The sequence below is a fragment of the Narcine bancroftii genome, chromosome 3 (genome assembly GCF_036971445.1).
Source record: "Narcine bancroftii isolate sNarBan1 chromosome 3, sNarBan1.hap1, whole genome shotgun sequence".
NCBI classification, from domain to species: domain Eukaryota; kingdom Metazoa; phylum Chordata; class Chondrichthyes; order Torpediniformes; family Narcinidae; genus Narcine; species Narcine bancroftii.
This window is the reverse complement of record NC_091471.1, coordinates 112094199-112120327: the sequence shown is the minus strand read 5'-3', so window position 1 is coordinate 112120327 and position 26129 is coordinate 112094199. Positions and strand designations below refer to the sequence as shown.

Here is a 26129-nt window from a genome sequence, read left to right as displayed (position 1 = left end):
AAAGGAAAGATGGCAAGAGTTTCTTTAGTTAAATTAACTTGGAATTACGATTTATGAGGGTTGCAGCTGCCTAATTTTATGAATAATTGTAAAGCTGCTTGTCATGATAATGAATATGTATGAGATGTACCGGAAGTCACGTGTTATGAGAGAGAGATAAGAACACAGGCAGGAGAACAAAGGAAACGGGAGAATAAAAAGCCATGAGAAGTTTACCTGATAAAACTTGTGTTTAATGTTTTATTAACTTCACATTTCGGGCCACAAATGTGACATTGGCGACGAGGATGAAAGAAGCTTGAAGAAAATTAAAGACTAAACAAGATTACAGAGGATTACAGACAACTTCAAGGTGATAAGAATTTTCTCTGTGACTCAGTACTTTTGGGGCTGGAATATTTCCTCATGGCTGGTGCAAACTGTGACTTTCTAACACATAGTGGAATTGCTCATTTTGACCCGACTGGTGATGCAAGCACTGTAAGTGTGAAGTGGAAAGCATGGCTGGAAGAATTTGAATCCTACGCCGACAGTCGTGGCCTATTTCTAGATACCGGTACAGTTGAACAAAAAGCGCAGAGAAGGGCGTTACTTCTTTTCACTGCTGGACCTGCAGTTCGGGAAACATTTAAGACACTTTTGAATACTGGAAGAAAGGATGAGTTCCGGAAAGCGGTAGATGCATTAAATGCACACTATGTAGTGACACCGAATGCTACATTTCAACGCCATTTGTTTCGGAGAACGAGACAAGAAGATGGCCAGACAATTGCTCAGTACGTGACGAGACTACGCCAACTAGCTGTTGGATGCAATTACATGCCAGCTGATTTGGACAACCAATTACTGGATCAAGTTGTACAGCACTGCAGATCAGATAAACTCAGAAGACGTCTACTGGAAAGAGGGAGTGAGTTGGAATTCACCGATGCTTTAACCATTGCTGCTGCATTAGAGGCTGTTGAAGGGCAATTTCATACCATGACCCTGAAAGACAACTCAAGCCAGCAAATTAAGAGGCTCTCACATCGCCATAATCAGCCAAGATATACGCCGACACAGGACGTGGAGTGTTATCGATGTGGAAACCGAGGTCACTTTGGAAAAGACCCATATTGCCCAGCCAAAGGCAAAGTTTGCAGAAAGTGTGGAGGTAAGGACCACTTTGCAAAGAAGTGCAAAAGCAAGTCCAATGCAGACCAGAAGAGGAAGAGTACAACTTCCAAAGGCAAAGCCTGGGGGAAAGGAAAGTATCCTGGAAAGAAAGATACCATTCGCCAGATAGACAGTGACGATGATGATACCCAGGAGGAACAGAGTTGTTACCAATTTACGTTGAATGAAGTACATCATGAGAAGGTCCCAGTGATCATTGGTGGAGTGACAGTGCAGGTCATTGTAGACTCAGGCAGTGACAGTAATGTGATTGATCGACATTTATGGGAGAAGTTGAAAAGGAAAAAGTTCATCTGTACCTCAAAGAAATGTTCCAAGAAACTGTATCCATACACAGCAACCAAGCCATTGCAGACCATTGGATGTTTTACTGCAACTGTTGAAGCTGGAGATAAGTACACCGAAGCAGAGTTTATGGTCATAGAAGAGAGGGGAGAACCATTGCTGAGTAGAAGCACAGCGCAAGACCTGGCAATACTTCATATTGGAGCTTGTGTCAATTCACTTCAGTCATACGAGGATATGAAGCAAGAATTCCCTGCAGTCTTCCAAGGAGTAGGAAAGCTGAATTGAAGCTAGCGGTAGATGAAACGGTCAAACCCAAGGCACAACCAATGCGCCGAACTCCGTTTGGACTTTGTGGGAAAGTCGAAGCCAAAATTAAAGAATTGATCGAACAAGACATTATTGAACCGGTGGAACATTCGACGCAATGGGTCAGTCCCGTAGTAATTGTGCCCAAACCAAAGGGCGACATAAGACTATGTGTTGACATGAGAATGGCCAAGGAAGCTATAATTAGAGAACGACACCCTATACCAACAGTGGAGGAAATACTTCAAGAACTAACTACCAGCAAGGTATTCTCAAAAATTGACCTGAAATGGGGCTATTATCAATTAGAGCTGGATCCAGGTTCCCGAGATGTAACAACATTTGTGACTCACTGTGGATTGTATCGTTACAAGAGACTATCATTTGGAATTAATGCAGCTTCGGAGATCTACCAGTATGAAATCCATCGAGTGATTCAAGGCATTCCTGGAGTTGCCAACATTTCTGACGACATCATAGTCCATGCACCAACGAAGGAAGAGCATGACAAACGGTTGAGGCGTGTACTATCTAGGCTACAGGAGGCAGGCCTTACTGTGAATGGAAACAAGTGCCAGTTCGGTGTGTCAGAAATGGACTTCATGGGACACAGACTTACACGGAAAGGACTAAACCCTGCAGAGGCCAAGGTGAAAGCTATTGCAGAGCCACGTGCACCTCAGAATGCAACAGAGGTGAGGAGTTTCCTGGGATTGGTCAATTTGTGTGCAAAGTTCATTCCTAATTTCGCTACAGTGGCAGAACCACTAAGGAAACTAACCAGGAAAGGTGTACCATTTCATTTTGGATCTGAGCAGAAGAAAGCGTTCACAGCGCTGAAGCAAAGCCTGACAGATGCAAAAACTCTTGGATATTACGATCCGGCGGCATCAACCAAAGTCATAGCGGATGCCAGCCCAGTTGGTTTAGGAGCCGTGTTGGTCTAGATGCATGATGGAGGACCAAGAATCATTGCCTATGCCAGCAGATCGTTATCAGATGTGGAAAGAAGATACTCTCAGACAGAGAAAGAAGCACTCGGACTTGTATGGGCCTGTGAGAGGTTCCATGCATATTTATACGGCATTGAATTTGAACTCATCACAGATCATAAGCCATTAGAGGTGATCTATGCACCTAGATCCAAACCATGTGCCAGAATAGAGAGATGGGGACTCAGACTACAACCCTACAAATATAAAGTAATCCACATTGCAGGGAAAGCAAACATTGCAGATCCGCTGTCCAGATTGGTGAAGGATGGTGGTCCACATTCCAAGTCAGAATTGGGAACAGAAACAGAGAGCTTTGTACGCTTCGTAGCTATTCAGGCGACACCGAAAGCTGTGACTACGAAGGAAGTCGAGAGAGAATCCGAACGTGATCCAGAACTCATGGAAGTAAGAGAATGCATACGGAGTGGACAATGGGACAAGTGTACTCACAAGGCTTACATTCCCATTAGAGACGAACTTTGTTGCATCGGACAGTGTGTATTAAGAGGTTGCAGATTGGTGATACCACAAAGATTGAGACCGAAGATCGTATTCTTAGCGCATTGTTGGTACCAAGCAAAACCTCAGGACCAAGGTATGGTGGCCAGGTTGTGATAAAGACGCAGAGAAATTTGTTAAAAATTGTCACGGATGTCAAATCACAAGTAGGAGTAATCCGTCAGAACCGATCCGGAGTACGCAACTTCCGACAGGACCATGGATCGACGTAGCTGTTGATTTTCTTGGACCTTTACCGAAGGGTGAATCAATTATGGTAGTGATAGATTACTACAGCAGATACTATGAGTACGTGGTGTTGAAGTCCACAACCACTGAAAAAACAATACAAGCATTAGCAGAGATATTCGCAAGATATGGATTACCTGTTACATTATACTCTGACAATGGTCCACAATTCATTTCAGAGACATTTGCAGAATACATGAGGACCACAGGTATCCACCATCATAAAGTAACTCCGAAATGGCCGCAAGCCAACGGAGAAGTAGAGAGACAAAATCAGTCCATTGAAAAACGATTGAGGATTGCACACGCAGAAGGACAAAATTGGCGAGAAGCATTGCTATCTTATGTGGCTGTCTATCGAGCAACGCCTCATGCAACCACTGGAAAAAGTCCTGCAGAAGCATTTTTTGGGAGAAAAATCCGCACAAAAATGCCAGAAGTAAAGGAAATCCGAGACAACCAGGAGATGAGGGACCACGATGCTGAAAAGAAAGGTGCAGCAAAGCTGTACACAGATTCGAAACGTGGAGCCAAGTACTCAGACATCATGCCAGGAGATAATGTTCTAGTGAGGCATGAAACTGGTGGTAAGCTAGACACACCTTATTACCATCAACCCTATACTGTCGTTTCCAGAAGTGGCAGTATGGTGACAGTCAAGTCTCCGACTGGAGTCCTGTATAAGAGAAATGTATCAGGTGTAAAAAGGTACCAGTCCAGAGATACATCGAGCGAAAAGGTTGAAAGGCCAATACGAGATGCTGAAACTGAGAGACCTGATGATGTTCCAGAGGCAGTTACCAGCACTCCTGATGAAGTGACTAGAGCGCCTGAAACACCCGAAGCCGTGGCGAGCAGTATTTCCGACGCTGAAAGTGAACAACCGAGAAGCGACGACAATATCGCAGGCAGGCCAAAACGAAACCGGAAAGTACCCAAACGATACGAAGACTTTGTGCCATAGTTTTAATAAGAACTTTGGGACAGTATTTAATCTTATATCCTAAAGTGCATGTATGAATGCTGTAGGAAGTAAACTTTATGTAGTTGAGTTATAGTATTACCATTTGTTACGATGTTTGTATGTTTCATAGGGATATTGGAAAGTGAAGGTAAAGTTTATTTCTGATTAAAGGAGGGATGTCATGATAATGAATATGTATGAGATGTACCGGAAGTCACGTGGTATGAGAGAGAGATAAGAACACAGGCAGGAGAACAAAGGAAACGGGAGAATAAAAAGCCATGAGAAGTTTACCTGATAAAACTTGTGTTTAATGTTTTATTAACTTCACATTTCGGGCCACAAATGTGACACTGCTCAGTTGCATTTTGTTAATGTAATATATGATTTAAATAAAATTCCATCTTGGGTATATATAGAACCTAGTAAAATAAGGGAACCAAACCCATTAAAATGTTATTTATAAATGACATTTAAGGTTTTTAACAATGAATAGAGAAATTCCTATTTTGAAGCATCTAATTCAGTTTTGGAATAAGGTTGATAAAGAAATTTGGGGAGGAGGATTATTGTCTGGAAAATAACATTATTTCAGAATACATTGAATCTGTTTTCCATGGGAAATACATTTTTTAAGATTTGGCAGTATCAGGGAATTAAGAAGGTGGAAGATGTTTTTGAAGCAGGGATATTTATTTCTTTTAATAGAATGAAGGAGAAGTTCAAAAATACCCAAAAATACTAGATTTTGTCATTATCAATTTATGAAATTTTTACGTGAAAATTATGGTCAAGATCCATTATTATCAGTAAATATGGAATTAGAATGATTGTTACATAATGGAAATATTGTAATGGCCTGCGCACAGAGACACGGACTGGTCCACAAAATGGCCAACAAACCTGGGGGTGACACCGGCCGTCGTCCCAGGTGACCTCCCGCACGGCAGGAATATAAAGAACTGTGGTGGGAATGCCAGCCAATCCCAGGCTGGCACTCCAATAATGCGGGGCCTGGATGTCAGCACCTGGGGCCCATATAAACACGATGGCCAGTGCAATAAACCAGTCTTGACTTCAAGGCTTTGGTGTGCATGTCGTTCATCCTATGTTTGTGCAGTGTGAATGCAACATTGGTGACCCTAACAGGTCCAACCAGCAGTTGGACCCGAAGTTGATGGACCAGATGGAGCCAGCAGCCATCCACATAGTCTTACTCAGGCTCCCACCGTTTTGGATGTCGAAGCCACACGTGTGGTTGGAGCCAGCTGAGGCTCAATTCCAGCTTCGACACATCGTCACCATCAACAACCGCTACTACTACGTCATGAGTGTACTCAATCAAGATACAGTGACAAGGGTCATAGACTTCCTACTGCAGCTGGAGCAAGGTAAATACACGGCTCTCAAAGAGTTGTTAACCCACACTTTCGGGCTCTCACGTGAGTGCGCCACCTGATTGCTGCATATGGATGGATTGGGGCACAGGGCCCCATCCACCCTAATAAGCAAGATGCTCACTTTGACCAAAGGCCACAAACCTTGCCTGCTCTTTATGGAGCATCTGCCCGTGGATATCTGATTCTTGCTCTTGGCTGAGGACTTCAGTGACCCTCAGAGGGTTGTGGCCTGGTTGGACATTCTCTGGAGAGTGAAGAAGGACACCAGTGCTGTCGTAGACCACATCAGCAAGCCCCATGAACAGCTGCCTGCGAGACCAAGACCAGCGGAGATGCAAGTTAATACCCCAGGACAATTCTGCTGCTACCATCAGTGACGGGGTGTGGAGGCCCCTCGATGCCACTCACCCTGTGGGTTTCTGGGAAACGCTCTGATCAACCATCATTGATGGCTGTGGCGGTTGGCCTACATGATAGCCTCCTCTACGTTTGGGACTCCTTCTCAGACAAGCATTTCTTGGCCGAGATAAGCGTCCTACCCCCCCATCCCCGCAGGCCTTGACACCCACAATGGAAGCAGGGCCCAGCACTGAGGGCAGCTAATAGCTGCTTCATCCTGACTTTTGGTACCTGCACCATTCCCCTTCAGTTCGACAACAGCTGATTCGCATTGTCCTTTATCCTCGGGGCAGTGGCACAACCGCTTCTGGGGGCCGACTTACTTCATGCCCACTCCCTGCTTGGGGACAACACTTAGTGCATCCCATAACTTTTCAGACTTTACCCCTGGGGGAAGCCAAACTACCTGCGCCCCCCCCCCCAACCTTGACTCTATAATGCTTTCAGACAATGAATTCACCTGCATCCTGGCGGAATTCCTCTCAATATTGGCGCCACAGTTCTCCACAGCCGGGTGGTGAGTATAGGTGTTTTGGTGGGAATTCTGAAAAGGTGGCAGGGTTCACAGTAGAACAAGTGAAGAAATGGAGGAGAGGGTTCTGCAAAAGAAGGTTCTTGTATTTAGTGCGGCAGGCCTGAATAAGACAGTTATTCTGATGACTATCCATCAATACCACTATATCGTGAGAGGTAAAAATATGTACTGGCTGATGAAAGGTAATATTACTGGCAGCCAGAACCATATTGTGTACTGCAGGGAGAATTTACATACAAGGGAGTAAACCAGAATACCTGGTAAAGTTTCTTGGAGCAGTATGTGACAAGTTGTCGTTGATCCCCATGGTGTTCGGAAAGCACAGCGGTAGCATATTCCTCCTTTATAGTTGCATACAAAGCAAAGCCTAGAGAGGGATGCGATATCAGGGCTTGCTCTACAGGAAGTCCAGGTATGACCTGTGGAAGACTATCTCAGCAACAAAGAAGCAATTCTTTTTTTTTTGAAAATTTTATTTAAGAATTTTATAAAATATTACAAAGAAAGAAAATACATATATTCAAAAATACAAATATTTAAAAAAGAAAAGAAAAAAATACAAAATATGAAAAATAATGGTAATATCCCCCAACCCCCTCCCTCCCTCTACTAGCTACAATATCTTAACTCTCTCCCCCACCCCTCAGAGCCTTACAAAAAATTATACATTTAAAATTAATTAATCAGCGTGCCAACTCTTTACATAACTTTTAATAAGATCAATAGCCATACAATCCAAATATAAACTCCACATTTTAAACAAAAAATAATTTCGCAAATTATAAGTTATTTTTTCCAAATATAAACACGATTGCAGTTCATTATGCCATCTTTGTATATTCAATTCCACATCATTTTTCCAAGTTATTGCTATACATTTTCTTGCAACCGCTAACCCTAACTGCAAAATTGCCAATTGTGACTTATCAGCCAATCCCAAAGTAACATGTAACCCAATAAATAAACACATAATTGGATCCATTTGCAAATCGATTGTAAATGAATCTCTCAAAAATTTAATAACTTTTTCCCAAAAGGATTTAACTTTCTTACATGCCCATACACAATGCATAAAAGTACCTGTCTTTTCTCCACATCTAAAACACAAATCCGTTAAACTAAATCCATATTTCTTCAACTTCTCAGGAGTCAAATATAACTGATGTATAAAATTATAATTAACCATACTATATCTCACATTAATTAATTTTGTAACACTATCAGTACATATATTTAACCATTCCTCCCAGGAGAATTCAATATCTAAATCTTTTCCATTTCTCTTTTGTCCTATATAACCCAACTTTATCCATCTTTTCTTGCAACAACCTATACATATCCAATATAAATCATTTTTTTTCCTTATCAACCATTAAAATCTCAAACTTAGATTGACTTGGTAAAATTAAATCCTTACCAAATTGTGTTCGCAAAAAATCTCGAATTTGATAATAAGCAAAAATTGAATTGTATCAGAATAAACTAATTCCATTTTCTTTAAATAATCCTTATTTGAAATATTGGGAACTGAAAGGAATTAGTATTATATAAGATTGTTTTGAGGTCGGTAAATTTTCTACATTTAATAGATTGCAAGAGAAATTTGATATTTCTACAAAGAGTCAATTCTGAGATAAGCTGGAGACAGAGCCAGATATTTGCCATCTATAGCAGGGATTGCAGACTGTTGCATCCTACAAAGCAAAGCCAAATGCCATAAATGGCTATGATGCTTGTCTACCTGATGAGTTAAACTCCTTTTATGTCCGCTTTGAGAAGGAAATCTCAGTGGTGTCTACGAGAATCCCTGCAAAAACTGGTGACCCTGCGATATCTGTCTCTGAGGCTGACGTCAGAACATCATTCAAGAGGGCGAACCCTTACAAGGCATCAGGCTCTGATGGTGTACCTGGCAGGGTACCGAAAATCTGTGCCAAACAACTAGTTGGAGTGTTCATGGACATTTTCAATCTCTCACTGCTTCAGACAGGTTCCCACCTGCTTCAAAAGGGCATCAATCATCCAAAAAGAGCAGACTGAGCTGCCTCAATGTCTATAATCCAGTGGCAATCACAACTACTGTGATGAAATGCTTTGAGAGGTTGGTCATGGCCAGTATTAACTTGTACCTAAGATTTGGATCCACTGCAATTCGCTTCCCATCACACTTGCTCCAAAGTAAATGCAATATCACTGACTCAGTTCTGGATCATCTAGACAACAGCGACAGGTACATCCTGCAACACTTCAACAACTACAGCTCTGCCTTCAACACCATCATTCCTTTAGTGCTGGTCAACAAACTCCAAACCCTGGGCTTCTGCACCCCAGTCTGGAACTGGATACTTGACTTCCTCATCAGAAGACCACAGTCAGTACAAATTGGAAACAACATCTCCTGCTCATTATCAACACAGGCGCGCCTTAAGGATGCGTGCTTAGCCCACAGCTCTACTCACTTTACACACATGACTGTGGCTACACACAATTCAAATGCAGTCTACAAATTTGTCGATGACACAGTGGTCATCAGCAGAATCACAGACGACAATGATGTAGTGTGCAGGAGGGGATAGATCAGCTAGTTGAGTTATGTCATATCAGCAACCTTGCATTCACCGTTAGCAAAGCTAAGGAGCTGATCATGGAAATCAATTAGAACATGAATCAGTCCTCATTGAGGGATCTGCAGTGGAAAGGGTCAAGAAACAAATTCCTGGGTATCAACATCTCTGAGGATCTGTTCTGGGGCCTCCATGTCGATGGTCAGCAGCTATAATTAGTAAGAGGTTTGAGGAGATGTGGTATGTCACCAAATATTTTCAAATTTCAACGGGTGTACTCTGGAGAGCATTCTGACTGATTGCATTACTCTCTGATGTGGAGGTGCCAAAGCTCAGGACAGGAGAAGCCATCATAAAGTGTTGTGAATTTGGCCAGTGACATCACAGGCACCAGTCTTCACTCTATCTGGGACATCTATATGAGGTGGTGTCTTAAGAAAGCAGAATCTATCCTCAAAGACCACCACTGCCCAGACCATGCCCTCTTCACACTGCTACCATTAGGAAAAAGGTACAGGAAGGAGCCTGAAGACAAACATTAAATAGCACAAGGACAGCTCCTTCCCCTCTACCATCAGATTTCAGATTTCTGAATAGACAATAAACCACAGACACTACCTTACTTTCACCTATTTTCTTGCACTATTTATTTATTTATTTATTTATTTATTTTTGAAATGCAATATTTGCACTATAATGTTGCTGCAAAACAATGAATTTCATGATATGTTTATGATAATAAATTCTGATTTTACTTCAGGATAGAAAAATCCTATTGGGCCTGTTCTGAGCGTTGGAATGGTGTTTCAACTTGGGTGATGAGTAAGGGGTGAGGGACTTGGTGAGCAAGGCAGTATCAGGAATCCAGGTGCGGCAGAAATGAACAAGGCCGAGAAACTTGCACATTTGAATCAGTGTTGAAAGGGGTGGTATATTAACAATGGGGGGGAGGGGTTTATGCGATCCTAGGTGAGAGATCCATTGGAGGCAGAGAGAACAATGCTCAGAAATTTCACCAAGGTCTGCGCAGCATGGAGTTTAGAAGTGGGGTGCGGGGTTGTCATAATCCCACTGATGCAGGAATTTTAAAAGAGCTGAAGTGTCCTTCTGGCATGCCTCCTCACTAGAACTGGCTATCAGGAGGTTCCAATTCTTGTTCTTGACACAATTCCTCATCTACATTAATGGTTCAGGCAATGGATCCAAGACTAATCACTCATTGGATTTTATCAAAAATATTCATTTTTCCTGTTCCCTTCAGTGTCTCCAAAATCTTAACCACTCACTGGGAACATTCTCCATTTGCTATTTTAAATACATTCATCATATCCCCTCGCAACTGCCTCTGTTCCAAGGATAATAACTCCAATTTCTGTTATCAGCCCACACAACTGCAGTCCCTCAATACTGAAATTTTTTCAGTGAAGCCTTTTGCATCTTTCCTAATGAGTGGTGCAAAAATACATTAACTTTTAATGTGAAGTTTATTTGTTTCCTGTTCCTCCTAGTTATAGAATATGCTGTGCAAACACTTGAAGACAACTTTGATTCACAATCATGAAAGGTATCTAGTGCAGTATTTTATAAAACATTGTCAAATCAAAATCATCTTTAATTTTTGCTTTCCCATGTGAGAAATTTCTATCTCAGCAACAAAATTATATCATCTGATTGAGATTATTCTTTTAAGTCATATAGGCCCATTAAAGTGCTCTGTCTTGATAATTGATGCTGAGACCCTTTGTGCTTTGAAATCTTCTAGTATCTATGATTTGGTAGTGCTCTCTTGCTTTCAGTTTTAAAGTCTGTTGATTAGGAAGTGTCAAAAGTGAATTGTATTAGGAGCTAGGGCTTTTAAAATGAATGTAGGTTTAAACTTTGTTCATTGATAATTTGAATGTCTCAATTCTGTTTCTAGGGCAGCTGCTATGACTCTACGGACAGTTTTATTATCATTACAAGCCTTGCTGGCAGCGGCTGAACCAGATGACCCACAGGATGCAGTAGTTGCACAACAGGTTAGCAGAGATTTGCCAATAGCCAATGCAATTAGAATCCTTTTTCACAAGATTGACAAACTTATTGAAGGGTTAACTAGGAATTGTATTGATTTATTTCCCAATGAATGCTTATCCAAAAATCATCCCAAAAAATAGACATAGTTTAAAAAAAAGAAAAATAAGCATTAATTTCTATACATTGAATTGTAATTCAGCATTGCTTTTATAAACAATGTGTAAATGACACATCCTGTGGTTGAAATTACAATTTATCTGTACCTATTGGTAAATTGTGAACGTGGTAAAATACTGGGTTTTGCTTGCTGTACTTTTGTTTTAATGGACATTGTTAAATTGATGTGAAAATGTATTGAATAAAATTTTATGAAGACAAAATGGGTTATGCTTCAGCTATACCGTGCTTAGAAATTGGAGAAATTTAAGCAACAAGACTCCTATACAGTCCTTGATTCTGCTCTGCCAATCAATAAAATCATGGCTATTCTGACCTTTGGCTTCAGCTTCAACTTCCTGCTTTTTTTAAAACCCCAAAACCCAGAATTCCCCTGTAGCCCAATGATCAATTTTACTTTTGTATAAATGCTCCATACATACCCATTTTGGATAGACAATTCCAAAGATTCGAAAACCTCAGACAAATTTTCTTTTTCACTTCAGCCTTAAATAGCCAAATCCTAGATTCTGTAACTAGGGAAAATATTTTTGCAATATGATAAGACAGTTTATTGTTATACACATAAGTACAATGTACAGATGTGCTGAAATTCTGACTTGCTATAGTTGCACAGGGAGGCAAAGTATATCAACATCTTTAGTATAAAATAAATTACCATAATGCACTATGATTAAACAAAATAAACATACAAGTATAGATAAATATTCACAGCTGCTGTTAGTCCACAAAAAAAGCTGGTGTTCAATTGAACTGACAGATCTTTTAGTAATCCTGGGTTAGTTTATAGTTAGGGTGTGCAGGGATATTCAAGAGCGTGATGGGTGGAAAATACTGTTCTTGAACCTAGAGTTGCTGGATATCAGGCTTTTGTGCCTTCTCAATGAAGGTGGAAGAAAGGAAAGTGACCAGAGTGATGGGAGTTCTTTATGATCTTGACTGCCTTCTTGAGGTGGTACTTCACAGTTAAATCTTTAATGGGTGGGAGGTCTGTGCCCGTGATGGACTTAATTAGGTTTGCCACTTTTGGTGGCATTCTGCATTCCTGGAAACTCAAGTTTCCAAATCAGGCTGTGATGTAACCAGTCAATATAATTTCCACAGTACACGTGTACAAGCTTGATAGTGTATCATATTTCCTCAGACTTATTGGAAATAGTGTGTCGCCTTTATGGTTGTCTCTTGCTGACTCCAGGTAAGGTCCTCCGATATGTTGGGTCCTAGGAACCTTAAGATCCTAACCCTCTCCAACATCGTCCCACCAGTGAAGGAAGTTGTGAGATCCTTGGACATCCCCTTTCTGATCCTATTCAAGTACTTTGAAGACTTAAAATTTTGCTGGAAATGCCTGGTGGGACAATGTTGGAAAGGGTTAGCACCTCAAGATTCCTAGCAATACTGTTTATACTACATCTCGTTCAAGGAAATAAGATGAAAAACATTAAATTCTGCAGACGCTATGATTGAAGTAAAAACTCAGGAGGTCAAACAGTAGTAAATGTAGCAAAGATACATTTCCTAAGATGAAAAATTACCTCTCTTCTGACCTTCATTAAGTGTAAGCCTGTTCTGTTCCATTAACTCTCATGAGACAACTCCTCATTCTAGGAGTTAGATTGTTCAATCTTTTGCTACATCCTCTCGTCTAATATATGCTTTTGTAAAAAGATTGCATGGTGAGGTCCATGTCTGGACACAGCCTCTATATACTATGTGGCAAGATGTACTTACTCTTGAGTGACATCTCTCATGATAATGGTCAATCCTTCTTTGCCTTCCCAATTGTGTGCATGCTGCTTTTGTTTCTTGTACATGGATCCCCACATGTTCCTGTCCAATGTTTTGGGGTTTTTAAATGGTGAAGTAAATTGCAGTGTGGGTTTAAACAAGTTTATTGATTAAAATAGCTAACATAAAGTAATGAATATATTTCATCATCATGGCTATCTCTCAAGGTCGAGGATGATGTTCTTTGTTCCTATGGGCTCTCAAGTGGCTTATGATCCAATCTTGCAAAGTGGCCTACTGAATAAAGATGCCTGTGCATGTATTTGTGAAACTTATATTAATGTTGCATTCCAAGAAGCACACGGTTCCTCACAAAGCAACCAACTAATTCCAATGGCATGAAAACCATGACGATTGGAGCTGATGGATTTGTGGCAGCTTTAATCCGCCTTCACAGTCAGAGTTCGAAGTAATTTCGTTCGCCTGTTCCACTGTTGAGGTCTTGGTTAAATTGTTCTTTGTCAGGGACCTCACACTCGACCTTACTGCAATTGGTGGTCCTACCGGGAGCATAATTGCAGACGGCATTGCTCTTGGGATCTCGACCACACAGAATCCCAAAGGAAACTGGTTTTATGTTGATTCTTAAACATTTTGTAAACAGTCACCAGTTCCTATTCGAATATTTCATTCTTCTCCTTGTTTACTGTTTACAAAATGTTTAAGAATCAACAAAAAGCCAGTTTCCTTTGGGATTTTCTTAAAAAAAAATCACCTATAAATTGACACTAAACCATGATACCAGAAAATTCCTACTCTACACCAGCATTTTGGGCTAATGTAATTGAAGATTTTGTTGAGATTAAGGTGGTGATGAAATTCCTTGGTATTCTTTACTGGTTTAAAAAAAACAATTACCCTTTGTGGAAATTATAGATGTCATGGAGGGTTGCCAACATTCTGTGGAGTTTCAATCCAGATTACCATTATTGGGGATGATTCTGTAATGGAGATGATGTCTGAAGATGAGTCAAGAAATTAATACACTCTGTTGTCAGTTGTTCTTCGTACTCACCTTATGCTGAGCCTGGTTCTTCCAATTCTCTCCTCCCTTCCAGTTTTTCCCCTCCTTTCCACATACCCACCCAGCCATCCCTCCTCCTCCTCGTTGCTGCTGATCCCCTCCCTCCTTTCTCCACATCATCTCCTGCCTTTGCCAACCTCTCCTCCCCACTACGCTTTTGTTTGGACGCCTGCCGCCATTTATCATACCTTGATGAAGGGCTCAAGTCCGAAATGTTGGTTATGTATTTTTACCTTTGCTACATAAAGGACACTATTTACCTGCTGAGCTTCTCCAGAATTTTGTGTTTTTACTTTAACCACAATGTCTACAGATTTGTGATTTACTTCTGGCTACTATAACAATGTGAAAACTCTTCAAGGGATGCCTCTCTCACTACTCCCCTTCTGTAACACCTGCTGTTTTCAAGCTCTGTGAACATGTACTCACCCAGACTCGATTCCACAGCCACGTTGCCTTTCTTGCTACTTGCCTCTGCTGCCATCTTGTGCCTCGTGGTTTCCAGCTTCGATTCTAGGCCTCACAGTTTGGCCCTCTCGAGGACCTCGGCATCGATTGCTGCACTTTCCGCTTCTCCCTACAATTCCTACGCACCACCCTCGCTTTGGTGCGGAGATATCAGCAGAACTTGCTCTCTCCCTGCCATAGCTTCGGACTTCTCTGGCCAACGACTGCAGTGGACCCCTCCTATACTACATCCGCTGCTGGATCCACGCTTTCAATCGCTGGCTCTACACCCACTTGACATCCAGCAAGAACCGTAAACTCACCTCTCTCGAGACTGCAGCCTCTATGACCCTTCACATGGATCCCCATCTCAGCCCCAGCCACCTACCCTTTGGAGCTCCAAACATCATGGCCGTCAACCCGAGCCAAGGCCTCAGCCACCCTCCTGATGGTACTCCTGATGACGAGGCTGCCCATTCAACTCGAGGCGCCGATTTGACGGTACTCCTGACACTCCAATCCGGGCCCTGGCGCCCCCCTACTCACTGGAGTTCCTGATGCCTTGACTGCCAACTCCTGACAAAGACTGCGACCTGCAGGAGATGACACTAGAGCCTCCCATGCTGACTCGCACCACATGGTTCCCAACACAGACTGGAGTTCTTACCTCGCTACTGGATCCCACTTAATTATCCCTCTCACTACTTCTTCCCTATTCTCCTACACCTCACCCTACTCCACCCAATCTCCCCCTCTCTGCCTCCCTCTTCTCCCCAACCCTCAGTCTTCATCTCCCCTCCCCTCTCTCTGACTATTCCCCCTACCCTCCTCTCTTCCTCTCTGACCTCCCTCTGAATTCCCCAACCCCTACCAGCCTTCCCAACTCCCCATCTCCCTCCAATCTCCCCCACCTTCTATCCAACACCCTCCACAACACCAATCCCCACTCTGACCCCTGCTTATATATTTTTTACTATCCCCTCTAATCTTCTCTTCTCTGAGACGGAGCACTCGGTCCTCAGTAGAGGCCTCACCTTAGTCTCCCTCCACCCACAACTCAATCAGTTCCATGTATGTTGCGATGCCGAACTCTTCTTCCGCCATCTCCGCCTCTGGGCTCACTTCCATGACCGTGACTCTCCATCCCGCACCCATGACCCCTTTTCCTGCTTCAAGCCTTCTTCCTCTTCCTCGACACATTCGTCTTGGCCAGCTGTCTGCTCTGGACCGCTTTATTTCGACCTGCCGCTGAAATATCAACCGTCTCAACTTTACCACCCCTCTCTCATTTTCCAACCTCACCTCCTCAAAATGGTCTGCCCTCAACTCTCCGCTAAAATCCCAACCTCACCATCAAATTCGCAGACAAGGGTGGTGTTGTTGTGGTATGGCGGACTGATTTCTAACTTGCTGAGTCCAGTCAATAGCTCTCAAGACACCTCTTCTGCATCTATACAACAGCGACCTGCCAGTAGCAAACTATTTCATTCTGAGTCACACTCCCAGACTCACATGTCTGTCCATGATCTTATGGACTATCTCACCCAGACCACCCACAGATTGGAGGAGCACCTTATTTTCTGTATGGGCATGCTCCAGCCAGATGGCATTAACATTGACTTTTCTGCTTTTTACTAAACCTGCTTGCCTTTTCTTTCCCATTCCCCTTTCCTGACTTAGCAGTTCTCCCCTCCCTTCTCCCTTACCCACCCAGCCATCCTTCCCCCTCATTGCTGCTGTTTCCTCCCTCCTTTCTCCACCTATCATGTCCTGCCTTTGCCAACACCCCCACTTTTTCTCACACGTTGATGAAGGGTTCTAACCCGAAATGTCAGTTACGTATTTTTATTTTTGCTATATTAAGGGCACTATTTGACTTGCCGAGCTTCTCCAGTATTTTATATTTTTACTTCAATCATGGTGTCTACAGATTTTCATGATTTACTTCTGGTTCTTAAAGGCTCAGTGCCAGTAACCGGTTTCATACTGCTAGTAATCCCAAAGATCTTTTTGAAAGACATCACTGGCATTTGAATTGCCATCCATGTGTTGGCCCCTCTCCAAATAAAAGATGGATTGTGAAGGGCAGAGGGTTTGAAGGGTGAGTGGGCTGCAAATATGTCCTCTTTCCTCATAGGAGTGGGTAATGCATCCCCTCTTGGGAAAAATGACACTGAGCTTTTATATATTTATTCCAATGACCTGGCACTTTGTTTTTCAGAATTTGGGAATGTTAACCTGGAAGATCCCATGTTATTTTAATTTTTCCTTTAACTTATTTAATACCATTTGATAGAATGTCTATTTTTATAGAAGACCATTTTTCTATGGAGCAAGGGCTGATTCTGAGAACTCCTATTGTGGTTGGTCTTTGTGTCCCTGCCCCCAACTGGCCCCATCAAGAAACCCTACTTGTAACTTATCCATATTGCTGGAATACAGTGGTTGGAAACCTTAATGACAAGGCAGAATTGAACTTAGTTTTATTGATCCTTTTTCTCTTCCTGTGTTGATGCTTGCCCTGCCACTCAATCAGCCATATTCGCATGTGAAGAATTGCTAATTCACATTATTGGAAGCAGCATGAAAAAAGTAGGTGAAAAATTGAAGTAGGATTCATTAATGTAATGATGCAAAAGCACAGTTATTTAATCATTTTGAACTAATCAGATATAACAACATTGTAGGTGCATTATTTTAAAGATTATTGACTAATTGCAAATTTATGACCCTTGCAATCAGGGAAGTCTTTTTGAGATGAGTTGCCATTTGTAATAATGTAGGGAACACTAAAATCAAATTCTATTTCACATAAGAGCCCATAAACGGTATTGACAGATAAGATGGCTGGTGAAGTTGTTCGAAGGCAAGCCACCAAAGTGACTCACCTGCTTATCGCAAAGTTGTGCCCTTGGATCTTTTTTGACCACCTGAGGAATGTGACTGAACCCTGGCATTACATCTTTTAAAATAATAGTTTTTAATCTTTTGCTAAATTTCAAAAAAAAACTTTTTTGTTGTACAGGTACACAATCCTTTATCCGGACATCTAAAATCCGGAAAGCTCCAAAATCCGGCAAGTGGGGAGAGAGGTGGCAGCACGAGTCGGGCGACCGAGGGACTGGTGGTGGGGAAGGCAGCTGAGGGACCAGAGGTCGGGGGAGGCGGCCGAGGGACCGGCGGCGCGGGGGAGGTGGCCGAGGGACCAGCGGCGTGGGGGAGGCGGCCGAAGGACTGGCAGCGCTGGGAGACAGCCGAGAGACTGGCGGTGCAAGGGAGGCGGCCGAGAGACCGGCGGCGCGGGGAGATAGCCGAGAGACCAGCGGCGCGGGGGAGGCGGCTGAGAGACTCGCGGTGCGAGGGAGGCGGCCGAGAGACCGGCGTCGCGGGGAGAATGCCGAGAGACCAGCGGCGCGGGGGAGGCTGCCGAGGGACCGGCGTTCATGGAAAGCGGCTGAAGGACTGGCGGTTGGGGGAGGCGGCCGGGTGACTGGAAGGGGGTGGGGGTGGATATGGCAGCACAATTCGGGTGGGCTTTCTGAAATCCGGAAAAATCCGAAATTCGGAACACACTGTTCCCCAAGGGATAAAGGATCGTGTACCTGTATTTGCTCAAATAAAGATTTAAAGGTTGAAAAAATATCTAACGAAAGGTATACCCAGCTTTATGAAAGTAGAGCATTCCTATAGAAACCTTTCGAAAGACGAAATGGTGTAAAGTGAAGAGGCTATTAACACTATTGAATGCTAATTTGTTAAAAGCGAAAACCCATTCATATTTCTTTTGGATAGCGAACACTGGTTTCTTCGTAAAAGTGAATTTGCGTAAAGCAAGTATTCATAAAGCAGGGTATACCTGTATTTTTTATTAAGGATTTTTCAACAGAATTCAGTGTGGAGTGAGGAGGATTTCTAACCCTGGAATTGACCAGGAATTGATTAGTAATGAGCTCTTATTGCCTGATGTTGAAACTTCCAATTGCTTGAACATTTGTGGAACATTTTTATGCAATTATATCTTTTGATAATAATTCTTGAGATTCTTTCTGATTTGATTCTCATGTCCTCTTTTGGCTTAATTTTTTTTGGTTGAGGCAATATGGCTCTAAATAATCCTCAAATTTATTTTTTTTGTAAATAAAGGCTCCCTTGTAATTGAAGTGTGAACCAACTTGAATTTTTGACCTTTTTATGTCTTTAAACTCATTATAACAATTTTATTGCAATTTCTTTCTACACTTAAGTAGTATACTTATGGATTACATTCTTTTGCAGTACAAGCAAAATCCAGAGATGTTTAAACAGACAGCCAGACTCTGGGCACACGTGTATGCTGGAGCACCTGTTCCTAGCCCTGAGTATACTAGAAAAGTAGACAAATTGTGTGCTATGGGCTTTGATAAAGTGAGTAATACAAGTAATTTTAACCTCTATACACTAACTGTTCACTTGAAATCAATTTCACATTTGTTTTTAATAAATTCAAGTTGTGCATTTATAGTTTGCTGGTATTTTAATGGGCTTCTTGTTGAGTTGAATTGCCTCAAAGTGTTTGATGGAATGAGCATTTTGGAAAGGGATATATTGAAATCTGAATCTGTAGGTACATGAAGGAAGTGGTTCTTCTATCAAAAGAGAAGTAATAAATCTGAAAAAAAATCAGTTCAATACATTTTCCTGTTAGAGGAAATTCACATTTAAATATAAAAATATTTATATGTACATATAAAAGCTATTAATTTAGTAGTTATTCTCTACTGCTTGGTCTCTGCAGGGCTGAATTATGTTTGCATAATTCTATTTTCTCCCACTTCATACTTCCTTGACACTAATTTTCCCGACCTACCAATCCAAATGTCTTCACTACCATTACTTTGCTAGCTACTCATCATTAACCTATACTTTCATTTTCAGGATCCCCTCAATCCATTACTGTCTTCTTTCCCCAAATTTAAATGTTGCATTTTGGTGATATTGAAGGCAGTGGTATCACCTTTCAGTTGCATGCTTATTTGGCAGTAGCTCTTTGCTTCTCTCAATCCTTAATTTTCTTTTTAGTTTAAGAGTGTTTATGTGGTGGGAAAAAATAGGAAACAGTTGCAACTTCATTGTGAAGATTGAGTTATTATTTGTCCAAATTGTTGCACTTGAGGTTGAATCAGGCAATTTAAGCTATGGATCTTGCTGAATTGGTGACTTTGGATCATAATTATCACTAATTCTATTTTTGACCTCTGCAAATATTACTTATGTGCACTCTGGTGAAATTTACCGAGTCTTGTCAGTTTGAGACACAAAGTATTAAATAATTTGGTCTCCTTTATAAATGTTCATTTATAAACAGAGGGGTGGAAATGTACGGGGGGAAATAGAAAGATCAAAATCTCTGCCTAAATTCTTCTCTAGTCTTCATGCGTACTCTATTCAGTAAAACTCCTTCAATCTGACACCATCAGAACTTTGGTGCTGGGAACCATCAGATTTTCTAGATTTTTTGGTTAGCATCCAAAAAATATTTTCCAACACCTTTTTAATTCATTTTTGTTAGATGATGCACAGTATAATATTTTCCAAAGAATCACAAGGATTTTAATGGGGGGAACGGGGGCTTTGGGTTTGGGTGCGTTGAAGGAAGCACAAGCATCCATCAGACAGATGCTGAACCACTGGGATGCTTGATCAATTAGATTGTGGATGATTGGCATTTTTCTACATTTTGATCTAACTTTGCATGCTCTCTGGAACACTATTATTTTTGTTATTCTGCATCTTTACTTGTGCAGGTGACATTTGTACTCAGAAACACCCCTCTCCTTGTATCTTCATTCACTTTGAATACTATTACATAATTTAGCCTTCTCCATTATCATTAATCTAAATTACATCCTGCTTTTATCTATTTTCATGATTCATTGAAGCAGCACAAATGGAAACTGTTTGGCCATTTGCCAGTGCAGACACTTTTGTAGAGCTATCGAATTGATCTTTCCCCTTGAATATTCGTTTGATTTTTTTTTCTGCTGTGAAAGTTAATGTTGAATCTATTGCCCTCTGACATTTTCAGTTATCACCTACAACTGGAGGAAATCTCGGGATTATTTTCAAGCAACTTAAAATCTGCCCTTGAACTATTGACTGTTCTGAGAGTGGAACTTTTTTCTCATATTGCATCTATGTGACCTTCTGTTTCTCCACACTTTTGTGTATTGCCCTACATTCTCAGCATCTACAGACTTCCCTGTTTAACTCTCATTTATGTTGTCCATTAATTTGAATACTTTGATCAAATCTCTCAACATCTGCAGTATGGGTTGAGGGTTCTCCAGTTTCTCTACAAACAGGAGCTCCTTCACAGAACTATGTCAATAATTTTCTCTGCATACTCACTCTGCCTTCATAGTCATCCCAAATTCTGTGCCCTAAATGTATTTTGATAAGTATTTTAAAATGTTTAGTCTACTTTCCTTGTTCTCTATTGTCAATTATTTTTGCTAAGCCTTCTTAATTTATTTGGCTTCTTTCAAAAAGTGTTCATATGTTCTTTCAATCTTTTAAAAATTGTACCTTTTAGTTCCTTATTGCTTAATTCTTTCCAATAAAATATATCCCCTCTCTTGTTTTAAGTTCTTCTTGATGTCTTCTGTTGTTTTTCACTCAGTTGTCCACTGTATTTCATGTACCTTTGGAGAAATCCAGTATATCTTACACAAGTCTTAAAAACAATATAAATTTGCTTATTGATTTCTGCCCCATAGATGAAATTTGAATTGAGTCTAATACTGTGCTTATTTAAATTCTCTGAGCTTTAATATTAACAAAAAAGTCTGTAGCACTTTAAATGATTTTTGTAAGTTCATATTGCCATACTCACCTTTAACAAATATGTCTTGATTTTATTAGTCTTTTTGGGTTGTTGGTGTACTCATTGTATACCAAATGATTCTCACCAAGTGTGTCCATCTCTATTAGGTTAACCAACAGATTCCTATGAATCCACTCTTCTAAAAGAATCTAGGTATCGATTGCAGACATCTGCCACCAGAGTAATTTCTTAAGGTTTGGAGGATTTTGAGCAGAACATGCAATTTCCACTATTCCCTCAAATTTTATAGGTAGTGTGTCTTTTCTAGTTTTTACAAAACTTAAAAACATTTACTTTTATTTCACTGCAAATTAATCTTGAGGATTAAAATCCCCTCTTGTGGTTTCTTGGGTGAGACAAGTCAAGTCACCTTTATTTATCATTCATACTATGCTTGCACAGTAAAGATTACATAGCGTTCATCCAAGACAATGGAGTGTATTTACGTACATTTAAGTTAAGATAGAAGTTAAACACATAAAATATTAAATGTTAAGACATTTACTTTAAAAGTCTCCGGTATCGAGGTACTCTATGCATATATGTTCAGGAAATTCAGGAGTCCGATGGCCTGGGGGGAAACTTGCCCAATCTGAACGTATAGGCCCTAGTGCTATAGTACCTCCTACCAGATAGCAGAAAGGTAAACAGTTTACTTGAGGGGTGTATGAAGTCCTTCACAGTGTTTTTTGCCTTTTGCCTGCATTGAGTGTTGTAAATGTCCCTCATGGTAGGAAGAAAGCCCCCAATGATCTTTTCTGCTTACTTCATTATCCTCTGCCAGGTCTTGGGGTCTGAAGAGGTTCAACTACCAAACCAGGCCGTGATGGAGTTGCACAGGATGCTCTCAATACATCCTCTGTAGAATGTAGTGAGGATGGAGGGTGGGAGATGAACTTTCCTCAGCCTTCGCTATGGAGCATGAATTCACAACTTGAATAATGCCATTGAATATAGAATACTACAACACAGTTAAGGCCCTTCAGCCCTTAATATTGTGCTGAACCATTAATTCCTTAAAAAAACCAAACCATCTCTACCCTGTAAACCTCTATTTTTCTTCATCCATGTGCCTGTCAAAGTCTCTTAAATGTCCCTAATGTTTCAATCTTCATCACCATCCCTGGCAAGGCATTCCAGGCACCCACAACTCTCTGTATAAAAAAACAAATTTACCCCTGATGTCTTCCCTAATCTTACTTCCCTTCACTTTGAGGATATGTCCTCTGATGTTTGCTGATCCTGCCCTGGGAAACAGGTGCTGACTGTCCAATGTATGTCATAATCCTGCAGACCTCTATTAAGTCTCCTCTCATCATTCTATAGTCCAAAGAGAAAAGTCCCAGCTCTGCTAACCCTGCCTCATAAGACTTCATTTTCCAATCCAGACAATGTCCTGGTAAATCTATTTTGTTCCCTCTCCATAGCTTCCACATCCTTCCTATAATAAGGTGACCAGAACTGAACATAATTCTTTAAGTGTGGTCTCATCAGAGATTTGTAGAGTTGCAACATGACCTCTCAACTCCTGAACTCAATCCCTGTATTAATGAAGCTCAAAATCCCATAGGCCTTCTTAACTATCCTCCATAGGTCTTCTTAACTATCCTATCAACCTGATATATGGATTTGGACCTCAAGGTCCCTCTGTTCATCCATACTCTTAAGCAACTGACAATTAATTCTGTAATCAACCTTCTGGTTTGTCTTTCCAAAATGGATCACCTCACATTTGTTGGGATTGAACTGCATCTGCCACTTTTCCGCCCAACTCTGCATCCTGTCTAAGTCGTTTTGTAACCTATGAGAACCTTCATTACCATCCACAAGTCCTCCAACCTTCATATCATCCACGAACTTACTGATCCATCCTTCCACCTTTTCCAGTTCATTTATAAAAATCACAAAGAGCAGGGGTCCCAGAACAGATCCTTACGAAACTCCACTAACCTCCAGGGAGAATACTTTTCTTCTACAACTACTCTGCTTTCTACATGCAAGCTAATATTTTTATCCACTCACGATATTTTCTGAACAAGTCTCTTATAGAGACATTGTAAAATGTCTTGCTAAAATCCATATAGACCACATCTACTGCCTTATCCTCAACAATTTCCTTCCCTTCACAAATCCATGCTGACTATCCTTGAACATTCTCCAAATGTTCATAGATCTTATCCCTTAAGAATCCACTCCAATAGTTTGCACACCACTGATGTAAGACTCATCGGTCTATAATTCTCAGGATTCTCCCTATTACCTTTTTTTAAATAAGGGGATCACATTTGCCATTCTCTAATCCTCTGGCACCTCCCTTGTGGTCAAAGAGGACTCAAATATCATAGCCACTGCCCCAGTTATTTCTTCCCTCACTTCCCACAGCAACCTGGGATATATCACATCCGGCCCCAAGGACTTAACAATCTTAATGTTTCTTAATCTCAACATTGTCCAAGATTCAATTTATTATCATGTAATAAAAACAGTTCCATTTTACATGAAATTGCTTTTGTCTGCTGTAAGGCAGACAGATTTGCCATCGGCAAAAATTGCCTGAAGCACCTCTTACAGTCAGAGAGAGAGAAGCAAAAGAGAGTTCCCCCAGAGTCACTGACTGTCTATGGATTTGCCTCCAGCGCTCCTGGCCCTCTGCAACCACACAGTGTCCAGTCCAAACCATCACAATCCTAGCTCCAGATCTGAACCTCTGACATGATCAGGAACTCTTCACCCTCTCACATCCCTATTCCGATAGCTGATACCTGTTCAACCAGTTTCAAGCCAGTCTCCAACAGTCCACAGCCTGGTGCATGTCCATTGACCACAGTCTCCAGCAGCTCACAGCCTCTGTGGGTTCCGTGCCTTGAGCCACAAGCAACCTGGTCAGGTGGATCTTTCAGCCGCAGAGCCCCTCGCTGGTCCACTGCCGTGGTTACCATCCCATGGGTCATCTCTGCTGCTTCTCCTTCTTAGACTGGGGTGGGGGGAGTGATCTTCCCGTTTTCTGGTGCCCTGTGCCAGTCCTCTGCTTCCCTGAAGTCTGCAACCCCTTGTAGTGCTGCCAATCATAGACACTTCCATCTTAGGCGTAGACCCTGCGGTCACAGGATAATGTCCAGCACAGAAGCCTGTTCTAATCCGACCTCACCCTGATCCAGGCCCTTTTGTGAATACTGAAGCAAAGTATTCATTTAGGACCTCCCAACCTCCTCTACCTCCAGGCACATGTTGCCTTCTTTAGTGGCCCCACTTTCATTCTCATCATCCTTCTGTTCTTCATATATACATTGGTATTCTCTTTAATCCTACATGCCAAGGCCTTCTCATGTCCCCTTTGAGATCTCCTCAAACTCTTTTCTGGCTACCATATACTTCTCATGAGCCCTTTCTTGTTTCCTGCTTCCTATATCTAATGTATGCTTCCTTGTTTCCTCTTGACCAGCTGCCTCATGTGTTTTGTCATCCATTGTTCCCTTTTCCTACCATCTTTTCCTTGTCCCAGTGGAACAAACCTATCCTGAACTCAATACAAGTTAGTTCTATACTTTTACTTTGAACATGAGTTTCCAATTTCCTCTTGCTAGGTCCTGCCTCATACCATTGTAATTAGCCCATCCCCAATTTGTCTGGTTTTATCTTTACCCATAGCTAAGCTAAGGCTTAGGGAGTTGTGGTCACTCTCACCCACTGAGAGGTCCGCCACCTGACCAGGTTCATTACCCAGTATGGCTCCTCTTCATGTTGGCTGATCCACATATTGTGTCAGGAATCCTTTTTGAACACACCTGACAAATTCAATCTCATCTATCCATCTTGCAGTCAGGATGTGCTGGTCAATATTAGGGAAGTTGAAGACTCCCATTACAACAACCCTATATTTCCTGCATCATTCCAAAATCTGCCTGCTTTTTTTTAAACTTTATTTAAGATTTTATAACATGAATAACATATAGGATTACATTTAAAAAAAAATTAAGAATAAAATAATAAAATTACAATACAATATCAGTAATCTAAATAAACTATACCCTCCCCAATAATTATTACACATTAATAACCCAACTTAAATTAGTCCAACCCCCCTTTCCCCCCCAAAATAAAGAGTGAAGAATTAATAAAGTTAATAATATATGTGAGAAAAAAAACCCACTTACAAAAAAAACAAAAACATTACCGATTAAAATACTAACAAAAAGAAAAGTAATTAATACTAAAATATCGGACTTAAAAAAACATATTTAAATCAAACTTAAATGCATATATTTAACAAACGGAGTTAAGATGAAACATATATTTAACTCAAACTTAATATAAAAAATTAGTAAAGTTAGTAACATTATCTATCAAAAATTCTTAAACAATAATCAATTCTTAAAAAAAATTGTAGCATGAAAAAAAAATGAAAAAAAAACTCTCTCTATAGAGATAAACCTTCACCAAA

The 26129-nt window shown here is 41.1% G+C and overlaps 1 protein-coding gene across 6 annotated transcripts in view; it reads left to right on the top strand.

Annotated features, from left to right (window-relative positions):
* ube2kb (ubiquitin-conjugating enzyme E2Kb (UBC1 homolog, yeast)) overlaps positions 1 to 26129 on the top strand; it is a 219081-nt gene that overhangs the window by 171385 nt on the left and 21567 nt on the right. For 5 of the 6 annotated variants that reach the window (XM_069924895.1, XM_069924899.1, XM_069924896.1 and 2 more), the window contains 2 exons: positions 11293 to 11392; positions 19102 to 19230. In XM_069924895.1, the coding sequence (XP_069780996.1) occupies positions 11293 to 11392; positions 19102 to 19230 (229 nt within the window). Of the gene's footprint in view, positions 1 to 10882; positions 10939 to 11292; positions 11393 to 19101; positions 19231 to 26129 lie in introns of all 6 variants that reach the window. The other variant, XM_069924900.1, reaches the window with a different exon arrangement.